The sequence below is a fragment of the Petromyzon marinus genome, chromosome 20 (genome assembly GCF_048934315.1).
Source record: "Petromyzon marinus isolate PM22_M1 ecotype Great Lakes invasive population chromosome 20, UKy_Petmar_22M1.pri1.0, whole genome shotgun sequence".
Lineage (NCBI taxonomy): Eukaryota > Metazoa > Chordata > Hyperoartia > Petromyzontiformes > Petromyzontidae > Petromyzon > Petromyzon marinus.
In genome coordinates, this window is record NC_133686.1 from 10,093,949 (window position 1) to 10,108,535 (window position 14,587).

The following is a 14,587-nucleotide window of genomic DNA, read 5'->3' on the forward strand; positions in this document are numbered from 1 at the left end:
CTGAAGTCCAGGGGTCAAATGCGTAAAACCACTTTAGTTCCCTTAACTTCGACATAAATCAGTGTCAATTAAGGGATATTTTCACTTTCTGTTTTATTGCACAATTGACCAAAGGAACTTAAATGCACTCTTAAGTTGCTACGGCATTTACGCGCAATGCAAACACAACTCACCGGCCCCTCAATAGTACAAGCGATTCCAAAGAGATTCGTTTTGCATTACTTTGTTAAGAGAAAAATACGAATTCACGTTCCATTAAATCTAAACACCGTAGCAATTGGTAACCGCGGGGGGCGGCTAGGTTCCGCGAGGAATGCTCACAGCACCGGCTGCAGGTTCCGGACGGACGACGGACGGGGGGGGGGGGGGGGCAGGCCGGCGGTGGTGGTCGCCGATGAGAGTCGCGGGGTGCCCCCGGGGGGGGGGGGGGCTCTTACCATGGCTAGTGGCGGGGGGCAGCATGTGCACGCTGTCAAACTCCAGCGCGGTGTACGCCGGGTCCAGGGACTCGCAGTAGTCGGCCATCTCCATGCCCAGAACGCTCCCCGACAGACGCATTATACAAGGGGCCCTACACGTGCGTGCCCGTGTACACACAGACGGTGTGGGCGAATGGTGGGAGGATCGATGTACTTATACCGATTCCGCTTGTATTCAAAATATATATACAGAGATACCTAAGCACGTATTACTCGGAAGGACCAGGCTTTACGGAGACTCATGGATTAGTGCCTGTTGCAGGTGTGACTGCTTACGAATGCTTCTCTCTCTCTCTCCCTTTGGCAGGTGGCAAATTGGCAGTGCAGGTAAAGCTCTATATTGATGCTCAACGCCCCCTTGGCTACTCCACACGCGTGGGCCGAGGGGCAGGGTTTGAAGGCGGTCCCCCAAGGTGAGCAGACACGGGGAGGAGGAGGAACTCCGAACGGGCGATGCACTCCTCGTTAATGCTTAACCAGACTCCTGTCCCGGTCCCTCCCTGCGCTACCAGTCTCCACCAACACCTACGGGAGGCGGACACCTTCACAACTCTACAGAGCGCAGACATTCTAACTGCACCCCCCCCACCACCACTCCTCAACCATTGCCCACCACCCTCCACAGACTCACCTCTCTACCCCGACCAATTTTTTTATGGCACTCTAGTAGAATGCTTATTTGTCACTTCGCAGGTAATCTTGGCTACCGTGTTCAAAGAGATCGTGGCGCCGAGTTTATTGCGGCTCGGCACGATCTGCGCAAGACCTCGCAGCGGCCGAGCGGTGCTTGATCTGGTGGAGATGCTCTGCGTTGCTAGGAGACAGGATGCTCCATGTCACTAGAAAACGAGATTGTCCGCGTCGCTAGGAGGCGAGATGCTCTGCATCGCTAGGAGATGGCGCACGTTGCCATGATACGAGACGCTCCACGTTGCTAGGGATGCTTTGCGTCGCTAGGAGGCGAGATGCTCCACGTTGCTAGGAGACGAGATGCTCCACGTTGCTAGGAGACGAGACACTCCTCTTTGCTACGAGATGCTCCACGTCAGGAGGAGACACTCCACGTTGCTAGGAGACACTCCACGTCACGAGGAGACGAGACGCTCCTCTTTGCTACGAGATGCTCCACGTCACGAGGAGACACTCCACGTTGCTAGGAGACACTCCACGTCACTAGGAGACAACACGCTCCTCTTTGCTACGAGATGCTCCACGTCACGAGGAGACATGACGCTTCGCGTTGCTAGGAGATGCCAACACCAGAAAGCGGTGGCCTGTGCAGAATATTGGGTTGGACAGGAGACACGAAGTAGAAGACCGGAAGCGTGGGAACGCACCGGCGTATTCCAAATGCCGCCCTCAGGTTTGTGGAGGCCTGCGGTAGAGTGCCTCCACAAATTTAATTCGTGTCACAAAAATAAAAACAAACCCATTGAGGGGGGCGGCGGCCTCATTTGTATGAGGCCCAGGAAAACGTTTTCCCCTTTTGCTTTCTTCCCGTACCCTTCCCTGCCAACCCAACCCCTCTGGGCGATCCCACTGACAGCAGCGGCGGGCACAGCGGTAGGCCCATTGAGCCACTCGACCTCCTTGGTACGCACCCCATCTTTGGAATTGCTGTTGCTGTTTTTGCACACCTTAGTAGCGCAGGTGAAATGGCGTTACGTTTTTTATCTTTATAATTTTCGTTGTAATGCATCCCCTACAAGCTGGTTTCATATCGCTTGACTTTGAATTAGTGGTTTTTTTGGTGTAGTAATTTGCACAAAATCCAACAAGAGGAAGTCTTAAGACTGAGTAAGATCAGGCATTTAGAGAAGCTTCAAAAAGCCCACCCAACAATAACCTGGCTGTTAGGCACTCTGCTCTTAAACTTTTTTTTCCACAGGGCAATAGTGAAACAATAAACATCTCTATTTTACTAGTGTAATGGATTACACAGAGTGCTGATAAGTGAGAAAGATGATCGTAAATAGCGCAATCTGTTTTGTCGTGAAAAACTAAAAATCACACCTCACCAAATATTGTTCAATCTCACCATTCCAGATCAGGGAAATGTCTCCCATTACAAGAATAATAAATCCATGTATACAGCGCTTTTCATCAAGGATCTCAAAGCGCTGTATGGACACAGCAGCAGAAACAGACAGTCAACATAAAATGTACATAAAATTTTAATACATTTTAAGAATAAATTTACGAAATTAACCAAAAGTTTAATAAACGAAGCATATAAATAGGTTTTAAGATGCATTTTTAAAATGTCCAAAGCATCAGAGATCCTGATAATATATATTTACATCCATTTGTCAATCCACTGCTGGATGAAGGCCACCCCATACCATTTTGGTCTTTGGGATTGTTTGACCGTACTTCACCACACTGGTCAATAGCGACTGGTGGAGGAAGAACACCAGGACCGGTTCAGATATTATTCACCACTGATGCTAGCCATGGATGGGAACAAAACACAGTTCATCGAGTTCAGGTCACATTGCACTAACCACTGTTAACACCACTCCCCCAAGCAATGATGATCAGAGTAATTTATTTGTTCTTTTGAATGTATTTCTGAAAATGTTTCACCCAGATAATTACTTGAAATCTCATTTGAAAGGGTGTCCAGAGTAGTAATGCGGGAAGGACTATTTCGGGAGAGTTCTACATTGGCTTATTTTGGACAATTCCTCCATGATGGTTGCGCTGCAGTTAGAACAATTGACTCACAATCAGGAGGCTGTGAGTTCAAATGCAACATGGCTTCCTTCCTTCTGTCTCCCAGATCTCACAGCCACGACCAAGACTGACTGTTTCATGCCATGCATACTAAACGCTTCTCTTTCCTCTTCTTCCCACGCAATGCTCCACTTTGGAATTTCCTCCCATCGGTCCCTTTTCCCCAGTTCTTATGGAATTGATCAATTCAAGAAATGTATGCACTCGAATCAAGTTTAATGGTGCTGTTTATTGCTGGCTGCTTGGCATTTTGGGCCTGTGCTCAGCAATGGTGATAAGGAGAACCCCCCCCCCCCCCCATATCAATTTAGACAGAGCATCTAAATATGACCGCATCTCATGACCTTGTAAATCAAGGGGGGACCTTGCACATCAATTCGGAAATCTTTATGTTCGTTTTTAACCAGGAGATCAGAATCAGAATATGCATTTATACTGGAGGATTCTGATAAGCTACAAAGCTCTTTTTCACAGATCTCCAGGAGCAATTGCAGATCCTTTCGGGGGCAGGGGGCAGCAGACAGGTCAGAGAAGCACAGCAACGGTACAATAGGTTGCGATGGAAGACATTGCATGGAGGCAGTCAGTCACAGGCTTTGAAGAACGTGAAGGCTTTCATTATGGAAATTGAACGTGGAACGGTGGCAAGAGCGCAACCCGTTAGCGGGAGAGAGTTCCAGACTAGGATGCAGCTGCAGAGTAGAAATGCCCCCCCTCACATTGACACTGAAATCAGGTTGACTGTGGGTTTTGAGAGAGGGCCTCTGGATTGCTGGAGTAGAGATCGCCGTGAAGGGCCATAGAGTGAGGCCAGAGTGGAGAGGTGGGCGAGGGGCAAGTCCACAGAGGGTATTTAAGAGAGTGAGGGTGCCCTTATCGTTTACCTATGATTGCATTGGCAGAAAGTGGAGCAAATTTTATTACGGGGTCTCTTTCACAGGTACAGGTGAGATGTCTGGTATGAACTTTATTGATGCCATCCCCATGCCATCTGTGTGGCTACGATCTGATATTGATACATATGCAGCACTGACAACAGGGCTTACCTTGAATTAAGTCAATAATCAAATTCAACCTCATCACTTTTCATGGAGTCATTTGCAGCCAGGCTGAATCATTAACTGACTATATTTTCTTCACTGTTCTTTATTAACTTACCATACTTGTTAACCTGGTTTAACCAACAGAGTCAGGAACTCAAACTCAAACCCAGGATTCAGCCAAAATGGCTCAGTGCTTCGAAAGAGTTTAGTCAGTTTGGTCTCCTGGGCCAATCAGTCACCTCATTGATGTCACTCATTTTATTCATATATTTTTTACTTATTGATTTATCATGCCCCAGGCACTCCTAATAAAGCGATGGAAAGTTGGCACGAGGCATGCAAAATCACACGCAAACAATGACGGAGCCAGGATTTTCAGGTAGGGGGGAGTTGCAGTAATGAAAAATGATATAGGAGTTGTTAGTAAGTAAGTACTTGTCCCTTGCTTTTATTCGACGCGTGTGCGGCGATGGCACAGCCATCGATCGAGAGTCGAATTCGAACCGCGTTGTGTGATCGGCATCACGCTCGCTGAAGGTGTTGATGCCTTCAGGGAAGTCGTGTGCTGTAGACGCAACTGCGCACAATTCTGTGAGTCACTTGTAACCGCTTTGCCGTTACTTATTGCCAATTATGGACTCAGACTATTGTCCTATCACCTCATAGAGTCACTGGCACGTAATAATATGCTACACAGTGGCAGTGGGGGTCGCAAAATGCCGATTTATTACTAATAAACCCCAATGATCCGATCGAAATTAGGGATTTCGATCGGATTACTGGGGGCGCACGTGCCACCCCCCCCCCCCCCCCCACTGGCTCTGCCAGTGCACGCAAACCACTCCAACCCCCATACCCACATCGATCGACTAAGCCCTCTCACTCATCTAACGACGGCGTAGTTAGATACGCGCGAGGGCCACCAATACCAAAATCTCTTCTACAATAACAGGACATACCCTGTGCACATGAACTGAAACGACACAGCGCAACAAGGCATCGAAATACAACGGAATGACAATCAGCCTTTGGCATCACACACGCAGCAGTAAGTCTGTTCTTCACAGTCGCTTCGCCGCGGACGAGTCATAGGCGACGCTACCACCGCCAAGTCTGCTTGAGGAGCGCCCCCCCCCGCCCCCCACGATTGTCGAGTCAAACCTCGTCGCGCGAGGACTCGGCCGCCTCTCGTCAAGGTGGCCGCCGTTCCTCCGCTTCCTCGTTAAGGAGCGGCGGCTACAGCAACGCGATTCATTGCCGCGACACCCAAAAATTGCCGCTTCACCCAAAAGAAACCCGCAGGTGCCATAAAGCTGGCAGCCTTCGGTGATAAGGGGCAGGCCCAGCGGTGTTATCGGGCGCAGGGGAAGGGGTGGGGGGGACGCTATCGCGAGCGCTATCGCGGCAAGAGATGCAGTTATTGCAGGCTGACACGCAGAGGCACACCCTGCTTGGCTCCAATGCCCAGACATCATTCACCCCCCCCCCTCCACACGCCCAGCCACGGCCTTCAATTACTCCGCAGGCAATGGGGCAGGGGGGGGCTCTTAGAGAAAGGTATTAGCTACCAGATTCACCTCGCCAATTGTGAATCTCCTCCGTCATAGTTGGACTTGAGAGGGAGCCAATCGGTCTGATCAATGTCACTTTCAAAAATGAAATGGAAATAATTGGGCTTTTTGGCGCAAGGTACATTTCCCATGCGTGGAGAATAATATCACGTGTTACGTGACACGCAAACTAAATGGCCACTTTCGCTGGTGAGGGGGACGCTCACACGTCGCTGGAATCCAGTGGTTTGGAGGTGGGGTTGGTGAATTGCGCAGAGGTGGGAGTCATAAAGTGTACGAGACACCTATCTGCGGTGCATTGCGGTTGCCGTATAAGGCGGTGCAGCGTGGTAGGTTCATGGCGGCCACAACACAAGTGGCCTTCATCAGGTGAAGGGGACCGTACTGTCACGAGGACAGCGCTGTCCTGTCACGAGACAGTACGGTCCCCTTCACCTGATGAAGGCCACTTGTGTTGTGGCCGGAACGTCGTGATTTTTGTTGTTTTATTTTTTTTACCTACGTGACTTTACCGAATCGAACCAAAGAGTATGGATCCTTGCAGTCACGAAAGCTTCAAATCTAGAATTATGGCGGGCTGTTTGTGCAGTCGGGCTTGAGTGTTGTATGTGTTTTTTCAGGGCACTCCACAGTCTGAATCCCACCCAGAAAAAAAAAACAAGCGAAAAAGAAAACGGCAAGCGATCCCCTTGAATGTTTTTATTATTCTCGAGACTCAGTGAGGTGATTAAAATAAAAAAAACGAGTGCCCCTAGCGGTTGCATCATGATTTTGATCGAGCAGGTGAGCCCACAGGATGCAAAGTGATGGGTAATTCACGCATCAAAAAACGTTCAATAGTTATGGATCTTTGTACATTTTAAAACTGAATTGCAATGCTAAAAACATTATCAGCCGAGAAATGCAACTATTGTCGGTCCAGAAACTATTTTCATTGTGTAAATTCAATAAAAACGAGTTGCAACGAGGATGACTTATACAGTATTGAGTTTTCTGAATGATCGTTTCCACAATTTCCCCTGGTTAAACCTTCTAGGTGCCTGTCATTGTAAACAAAATCCGTGTACCTCCATGCATACAGTGTAAGTCCCCGCACAGAATAGTATGCTTCAGGTTAAACGCACCAATTATTTCACGGCTCTCAAAGACTAATGCAAATGAACAATGTACATGTGTACATGCAGGGCAAAGGATACCCCTGCGATAGCATGGTATATTCCACAAACACACATTTATCAGTATCACCTTATTCGAGTCAGACTCGCACAAGTGAAGTTCATAGGTGAAAGACATTAATTGACGAGAACTTCACCTCTCCGCTCCCCCCCTGACCCACAACGCCGCTGAGTAGGTGCAACAGAATTTGCTCTTTTGCACCACCCGCTGTTTATGGCCGACTTTAACTCACGCGTATCTGACTTGGTGGCACCATGGTGTAACTCCCAATTGGAAAGCCATGACTTTGAATTCTGGTCACTGCTTAACTCAGACCACTGTCCCTTCACGGAAGATAAAACAAGTACAAACTCTATTTTGGAGTAAACTGCCATTTTTCTTAGCTCTTTCGGTAAAGTCACGTTGAAGGGAAACAATAAAATAATAAAATATATATGAAACGTGACTTTACCGAAAGAGCTAAGAATATGAATTACTGCAGTCACGAAAGCTTTAAATCAAAATTTAAACTGCCATTGTCTGCTGTGAAGAATGTCATGGGAATATGAAATTCCCACCTCTTGCGTCAGGGCCACCAACTGAGGTGAGATCCACCTCATTGATCACTAGGTAAAGATACACTTTGGGCTGCTTTGATGCAGCTATCGTCATCCTCTGTAAGTACAATGATGCCCAGGGTGTGCTTGAATAGATGTCAATCTGCTCATATTTGTTAATCAAAATGGAGTGTACGCCGCTGCTCAGAGATCCATGACTAACGATGACATTGACAATGATGGATCTTTCTGGGGTGCCTTCCTCGTCTGTGACGTTGTCCTTCCCCCCGCACCTCCGATTAGCACGGTTGCCTACGTACGGTGCGAAAGAAGTCCAACGTATACATACATAACATCAGGCGTGCGTTTAACAGGGCCGGCTATGATGATGAGACTAAGAAAGACCTGTTATCCGGCCAGTTGGCTCAGCGATAGAACAAGTGGCATTCCTATGCTGCAGTTCAACTCCTGGTTGGGATTAACTCCACCTATCATCCCTCCAGTGTTGATGAAATCAGTATCACCTTGTGGGGATTTAAGAGTGGTTGTCGTATGGATAGACTTTCCCCTTGCCATAGGAATGTGGATTTTCTGTCTGTAAACAGCCTTGAGTCATTGGCAGAAGCCTCAATGTTTATTTGAGTAATACATTATTTTGGGGCTTCTTTTTCAAAGTCCCAGAGGCTGATTGGCTGAAAAGCGTTTTAATTTTTATTGGTGACACAGACCTCATTTATTGATTAACTTATGTACCTAAAATTTTCATGATGTAACACGGAACGCAAACTACATGTAAGATATACGTGTAACTGTTGTGTCATATGCAGCCCAACTCAAGATACCAGGTTTATTGTTTTGAGATTAACACTACCCAAGAACTCTACTTACTTTTGACCTTGCTGATAAATTCCTTTAAAGGAAGAAAAAAAATTGCCGTGCAGAGGCAGTCAACAGCTCTAAAAGAAACTACCTGCAGTCTCTTGCTGTGAAACAGTTTAAAAAACAGCACTGCCAACTGTGACATTTGCCATGCATAAATTTCACCACACCTGCGATAAACGTTGATATCTCCCTCATTCGCCTTCCTTCACCCCACCCGCCCACACCCCTACGGCTTGTATAATACAATAAACGCAGAAATTGTGCTGACAATAGATCACTCCGACGACGCCACCGCTGCTATCTTATCAGTGACACGTGGGACTTGCGTCCAGCGCAGGGGACACGGGGAGAGAAAGAGTGCGCGACCGGTTTAACAAGGAGCGGGTTCTCTCTTTTCCAGGAATAACTCCGGGGGACAATTGCGACAGCAGCAGCAGCGGCGGCGGAGTGGCTCAACTGACAATCAGAAGGTCACGAGTTCAAATCCTAATGTGGGGTCAATTCAGCCTATCGTCCCACCGTAGTGGTCAGAATAGACTTACACGGCAGGTCAAGTACAGCGGCTGCCCAGTTGGAGGGACTGGCACCCGTCATAGATATGCAGGCTGTCCACCGATTGCTCAGGACAATTGATGGACGTTTAAGCGTTGGGATTTATTGATTTAAAATGTTTCCGTTAAGCCGAGATGTTTAAACAGTCAAAGTCAAAGATGTGATCCCCTGCTCAAACCAGCAATGACGCACTATTCATATTTGTCGGCTGTGCCGAGCGAGAGGGATTCCACGTCCCGATAGCAAGGGGTTCTGCCTGCGACCAAATCAGACGTACTGTGCCCCATCTCATCAGATCTCGTAAGCCGGCAGCGGCAGCTGCGCACACCTGAAATCCAGCCCTGTGGAGGCGAGGGGTTGGTGGATCACGGGAATGTCGCGAAAGCTCCCTTCTCGTGGACGTGGAGGAGCCGCGTAACCCTGGCTCGCCGGGAGAATGCGGAACGGCAAAAAAAAGGACTCCCATCTGTATGGGATAAGATCGTCGCCTCCTCTTACGTGTGGCGTTTCTCCCGGTGCTCTGGGTTTTCTTTCACGTAAATGGAGTTGGCCAAACATCCCAATGTAGGGTCACCGAAGTACTGTGCTGCACTGGTGTGCTATACGCCCCACCTTCACCCAATCTATACTGACCAACGTGGTGAAGTACGGTCAAATAACACCCATGACCCACGGTGGCGTGGAGAGGCCCTCATCCAGCAGTGGATTGGCAAAAGACTGTACATGTAATATGATGGGACAATCTTTTCAATTGTATGTTGAACTTCTTTGTACCATACGTAACCAACCGTGCTAATCGGACAAGCACTGGCAACTTTCCACGGTGGTACTCAAGATGATTCCCTCTGAAGGGTTGATGATGGCCTGAGCTGACCAGGGGGTTTAAACTCATGGCCTTCCACTACCTGGCCGGGTATCTAAACAATAACCGGTAGCCAGATTCTAAGCATGTCATAATTGATATATTTTTTTGCTTTTGCAATGCATGTGGAATATTCAGCGGTTGCAGGGATCACGCAATTCCATCATGCAAAACATATCTGCAACCGAATGCTTTCCTCACCTGCCCATACCGGATATCTGTGAAAAAGAGCTTCATAAGCTCATTGGATTCCTCCTCCTGCATTCAAAATATAGATTCTGATTCTATCCGCCGCTGATTGAAGGGCTTACCAACCCATCACCATCTCCCACAGTTATGTGATTCAACAATCCATCGAGCCCCTGCACACGAATCGATTTCATCTCTTCACCTCCGCAGCAGTGGATATACTTTCAGGTATAGCCCCTGCTTTGGATGCCACTCCATCATTAGTCTTGACCGTCGGCCGTCATCACTACAAAGTCTCTTATGTGAATATGTTCTCAGATTCACAAGACATGCGAATCATCCATGAACTCTTTCAACTATTTTTATTTTAACCAGGTAGGGCCCACTGATCAATGCAGTTCTTTTGCAGAAGCGACCTGGCCAGAAATGACAGCGCAGCAAAGTGGCTTATCACGTGGACATTTCTAGCAGCCACATTCTTTAAACGCGTGACGTTGAATCTGCACGTGGAGGGAAAAACCGGAGGACTCGTGTAAAAACACGCGACCACGGGAAGAACACGCAAACGTCAAACATACAGGCGTCAGGGTCGGGATCGAGCCCATCACTTCCTGTATATCAGGCGAGGTAGTTAACATCTCGCCACCGTGGCACCCCATCATTACACCACCGAATCAAAAGGATGTGTTCTTACATGCACAATGCAATAAATGTACTACCACAAATATAATCACTAAATTTAAGCAACATTATTTCCTGGTTAGTATATCCCTACAACCACTCTACATTTGTCATGTGCCTGTCTCATAACCATCAGCCATGGTGGCGGAATTGTTTTTAGAGATCTGAACTCAGCTCTACAGGTTAATATAGATTGGGGGTGAACTTGGTAAATGTTCATCCTTCTGGGGCCGATTAACGTTGTACCCATTTGTCAGACGTCCAGTGGATAAACTGGCTCCTGACATAGGGATATGAAATCAACACCACTTTCTCAAGGCTACCAATACAGAAAAGCACCGTCCAATGTTTGTCAAGACGGCCACTCTTTTTTTTATTTATATGCTGTATTATATAACATTATATACACACACACACTGCTACGATATTCGATATTCATATTAAACTTTTCGTGAAATTATTAGAATGATTTAAGCCATGACACGCATTAGTGCAGTGGATCGCAATCTTAATGGATACACGGACCACCGACAACCCCCAATAGGTGTCCGCGGACCACCGAGCATTCATTTGAATCTGTACACGAAGAGCAAAACCCATCACGACAGATAAATATGAGTGCAGGCTGGGAAACAAACAAGAGTTAAGAAACTCCCTGAGTTTTACACAATATCCGAAACCACCAGTTCAGATGAACTGCAAAGGGCTTATTTTGTCTTGGCACACCGTCAATAAAGACACAACTAGAGTCCTAATAAGAACAAATGCTAGGAAGAACGAAACCGGTCTCTGTTTCATTCCTGCCTATCGGTGGCCCACATTTTCTACATTTATTGACGGTGGGCCAAGACAAAATGTATGGTTGTATTTTGAACTTCTTTCGCGCCACACATCGCAAACCGTGCTAATTAATCGGAGGTGCGGGGGAAGGACGAAAAACTAGACACAAAAAGCAGTTATAGATAAAAGTAGTTCTAAAATAAATGACCACAGCAGAGTTCTTCTGAACTGGTGGGACCCTCCATGCAATTAAAATATGGTGTTTCGTGAAAATAATCGTGTCGACCACACTTCTGTGGCAAACGTCCCAGGGTCTTGCTGACCAGTGGTCCATGAACCGAATATGTTTGGATCCGCTGTCTTAGAGAATAGACGCAAGTTACAGACACCATATTAACTGTTACGAACAGAGTCAGTGGGCTCGAGGAGGACAATGCATCTCGAGAAGGGACGATGGCTGATGGTCACAAGGGACGATGTCTGGCAGTGAAGACTAACGGCCGAGTGGCAACCAAAATAGAGAACACGGCTGAGAGGACTTCCACCATGGAGATGCAGCGATGAATTCGGCTCCTGTCCAGGCGCTAGATGAATTGCTACAACGTGGAACCGAGAGAGAAGGCGGACGCTTGGACGAGGCCTTCGTCAAGCAGTGGTTCGATCGTGGCCGACGATGATGATGATGATGATCAGGAAATTATACTTTAGCACGGAAACTCTTTGAATGTTGGCTTTCCTGAGGCACAAACATGAAAGCCCAGCTGAGGGTCGCGCGTGTCGCCGTGGGTGAGCAGGCGCTCAGATGCGAGGTCAGTGCCACCCATCGTTCACGGAGGCGCTGTGCCAAGCGTGAGTGTGTGAGTGTGCGCGTGTGTGTGCCCCGCTCCTCCACCGACGATTACTGCTCCCCGCTGAGTAATAATTAAAAAAAAACGTGAAAAAAAATAACTTATCCAACCAAGGGTCTCATCTCGCCACCCCGCCTCACTCCCGCTACCCCACCTTGCTGCGGCGGTTTTTTTTAAGCAAATGTGTGCAGCTTATTAAGGGTTAAGAATTAATTGTTTCCACGGCCACTCTGAATTCATATTTAACTTGTGTGGGACCCGCTCTGTGGATTTTAAACGTGGCTGAGCAACTTCTCCTCCCTCCCCACCACCTCTCCTTTTCCCATAGATTTGTTTTGTGTGGCCTCCAATTGTTACACAGTGGGTTTCCATTGCACGTCAACGAAAGCAAAATGCTTAATTCTTAAGGCTGCAATGAGATCAATTAAATTAAATATTATGTTCGTGTGTTTTTTTTTTTCACGCAGCAATTGGTGACTCGTCTGAGACCAGCGATTCGCTCCACTTGAACGCCTACGTGGCCTAAACACGTGCAGATGAAATCTGGAATTCGACAGAATCTCAAAGATGCCGACTCGGTGTCGCTCGCCCCTTGGGCTACCAAGCTACCTGAGGCCCACAACATACTTTAAAGCAGTGGTTCTTAACATTTACTGCAGCCTTCCACCCCCTTTGATTCTCAATCATACATTTTTATCATGTTAATAAATACATAGGCTTCATGAAACCAAGTAGTTGTACGTACGTGCCCATGTTTAATTTGTGTTTCAATGATTTACCTTCGAAAAAAATCTGGCCATGTCTCTCGCACCCCCAGAAAGGGCATCTCGCACCCCCAGGGAGCGCATGCACCCCAGGTTAAGAAACACTGCTTTAAAGTGATTTGTAGGCACGCTACCCTAGTATTACAGTAACATCACTAGAAGTAATGTAATTATAAGTACGGCATTCAAACCACAGTTAAATAATTATTAGGGTATTTCTGAATTTTTTTTTATCATTAACAACGCTTGAAATTTATTTCGGACATCCCAGGACATGAACCAAGGTGATCGCCACTATACTGTAGGTGTTTTATTTGGGATTGTGTGAACCGTTAAACATCTCAACTTGACTATTTAAAGTGCATTCAGCCCGAATCCCCAAATACCATTATTCTAAGTTACAATAAAGTACTACAGCAGACTCTGGATATAAGCACACCCATTATGAGCAAGGCCAGCAATGATTATATCTGAAGTTGTGTTTGTATCAGAAATGTCCCTTCATCTCCCCCATCCCCACCTGGTTAATGTAAGCATGTGTTGCTTATATGAGAACTGTGCTTTCATATTGTCTCCATATGTCCAGTATACACACACTGTATTGCTTTTATTGAAAGCAACAAATTCTTCAGGCGATGCAGCTTCCGGGCTAATTTGTGCGTGAGATCCTGTGCGAGTGATGTGTTGAGTTTACGCTGAGTGCATCTGGCTTTCGTGAGCTGCATACACACGGCTTGACAAGTAGGTACCGCGTGTTGATCTCGTTAAGGAGCATAATCGCGATCATGCACACTCCGGTCATCCTCGCAGCAGCGGCTTTTGGCTAACCATCAAACAAAGACGGTCACCGTATCGACCGCTTTCAGATGCGCTTCTGCGGCCATCCGAAACGCTCTTCCTTCTGATATCAGGAACCCACTGCAGCAATGCACTTTTAAATATCAATTGAAAATTCATTTCTTTATAACTGCTTTTTGTGTTTATTTCTTGTCCTTCCCCCGTACCTCTGATTAGCACGGTAGGCTATGTACGGTGCGAATGAAGTCCAACATACATACACGTGCTCCATTGAATATCTTTGCACAAGCTCTCACCACTGAGCTCCACACAGCCTATTCTATAAGTGGGGCCCTGCTTTGCTGCATTTTCGACTCATTAACGCAGTCCTTTGTGATTCAATTCACCTTGCTGTTTTCGTTAAAAACAAAATAAGTTAAGCTGTCTCTCTCTCTCTCTCTCGCCATTCCTTGCTCGTAAACGTCCAATTTATTTACACGCATGTCCCACCCCGTATTTGCTTTCAGAAAAGCATTCCGTTTATAGTGCATGCTCATCTTGGCAGCGGTAATAATGACCCACGGTAGAGTATTATTAACGGGCTGTTCGCGCGAGCTTTGTCACGCACACTGAATGTCTGCTGTCTGACATAGCAGCACCAGCAGCATCAGGTCCACATCTACAACACTCTCTGTTCTCGGGCCATAATCC

General features: G+C 47.1%; 1 protein-coding gene across 6 annotated transcripts in view; it reads right to left on the minus strand.

Annotated features, from left to right (window-relative positions):
- LOC116944115 (hepatocyte nuclear factor 4-gamma-like) overlaps window positions 1-14,587 on the minus strand; it is a 91,102-nt gene that overhangs the window by 30,848 nt on the left and 45,667 nt on the right. The window contains exon 1 of one of the 6 annotated variants that reach the window (XM_032957544.2): window positions 438-986. The exons of the other annotated variants lie outside the window; for them this stretch is intronic. Within the exon in view, the coding sequence (XP_032813435.1) occupies window positions 438-558 (121 nt within the window). The 5' untranslated portion in view covers window positions 559-986. Of the gene's footprint in view, window positions 1-437; window positions 987-14,587 lie in introns of those variants that run through there. 6 annotated transcript variants of the gene reach the window in all.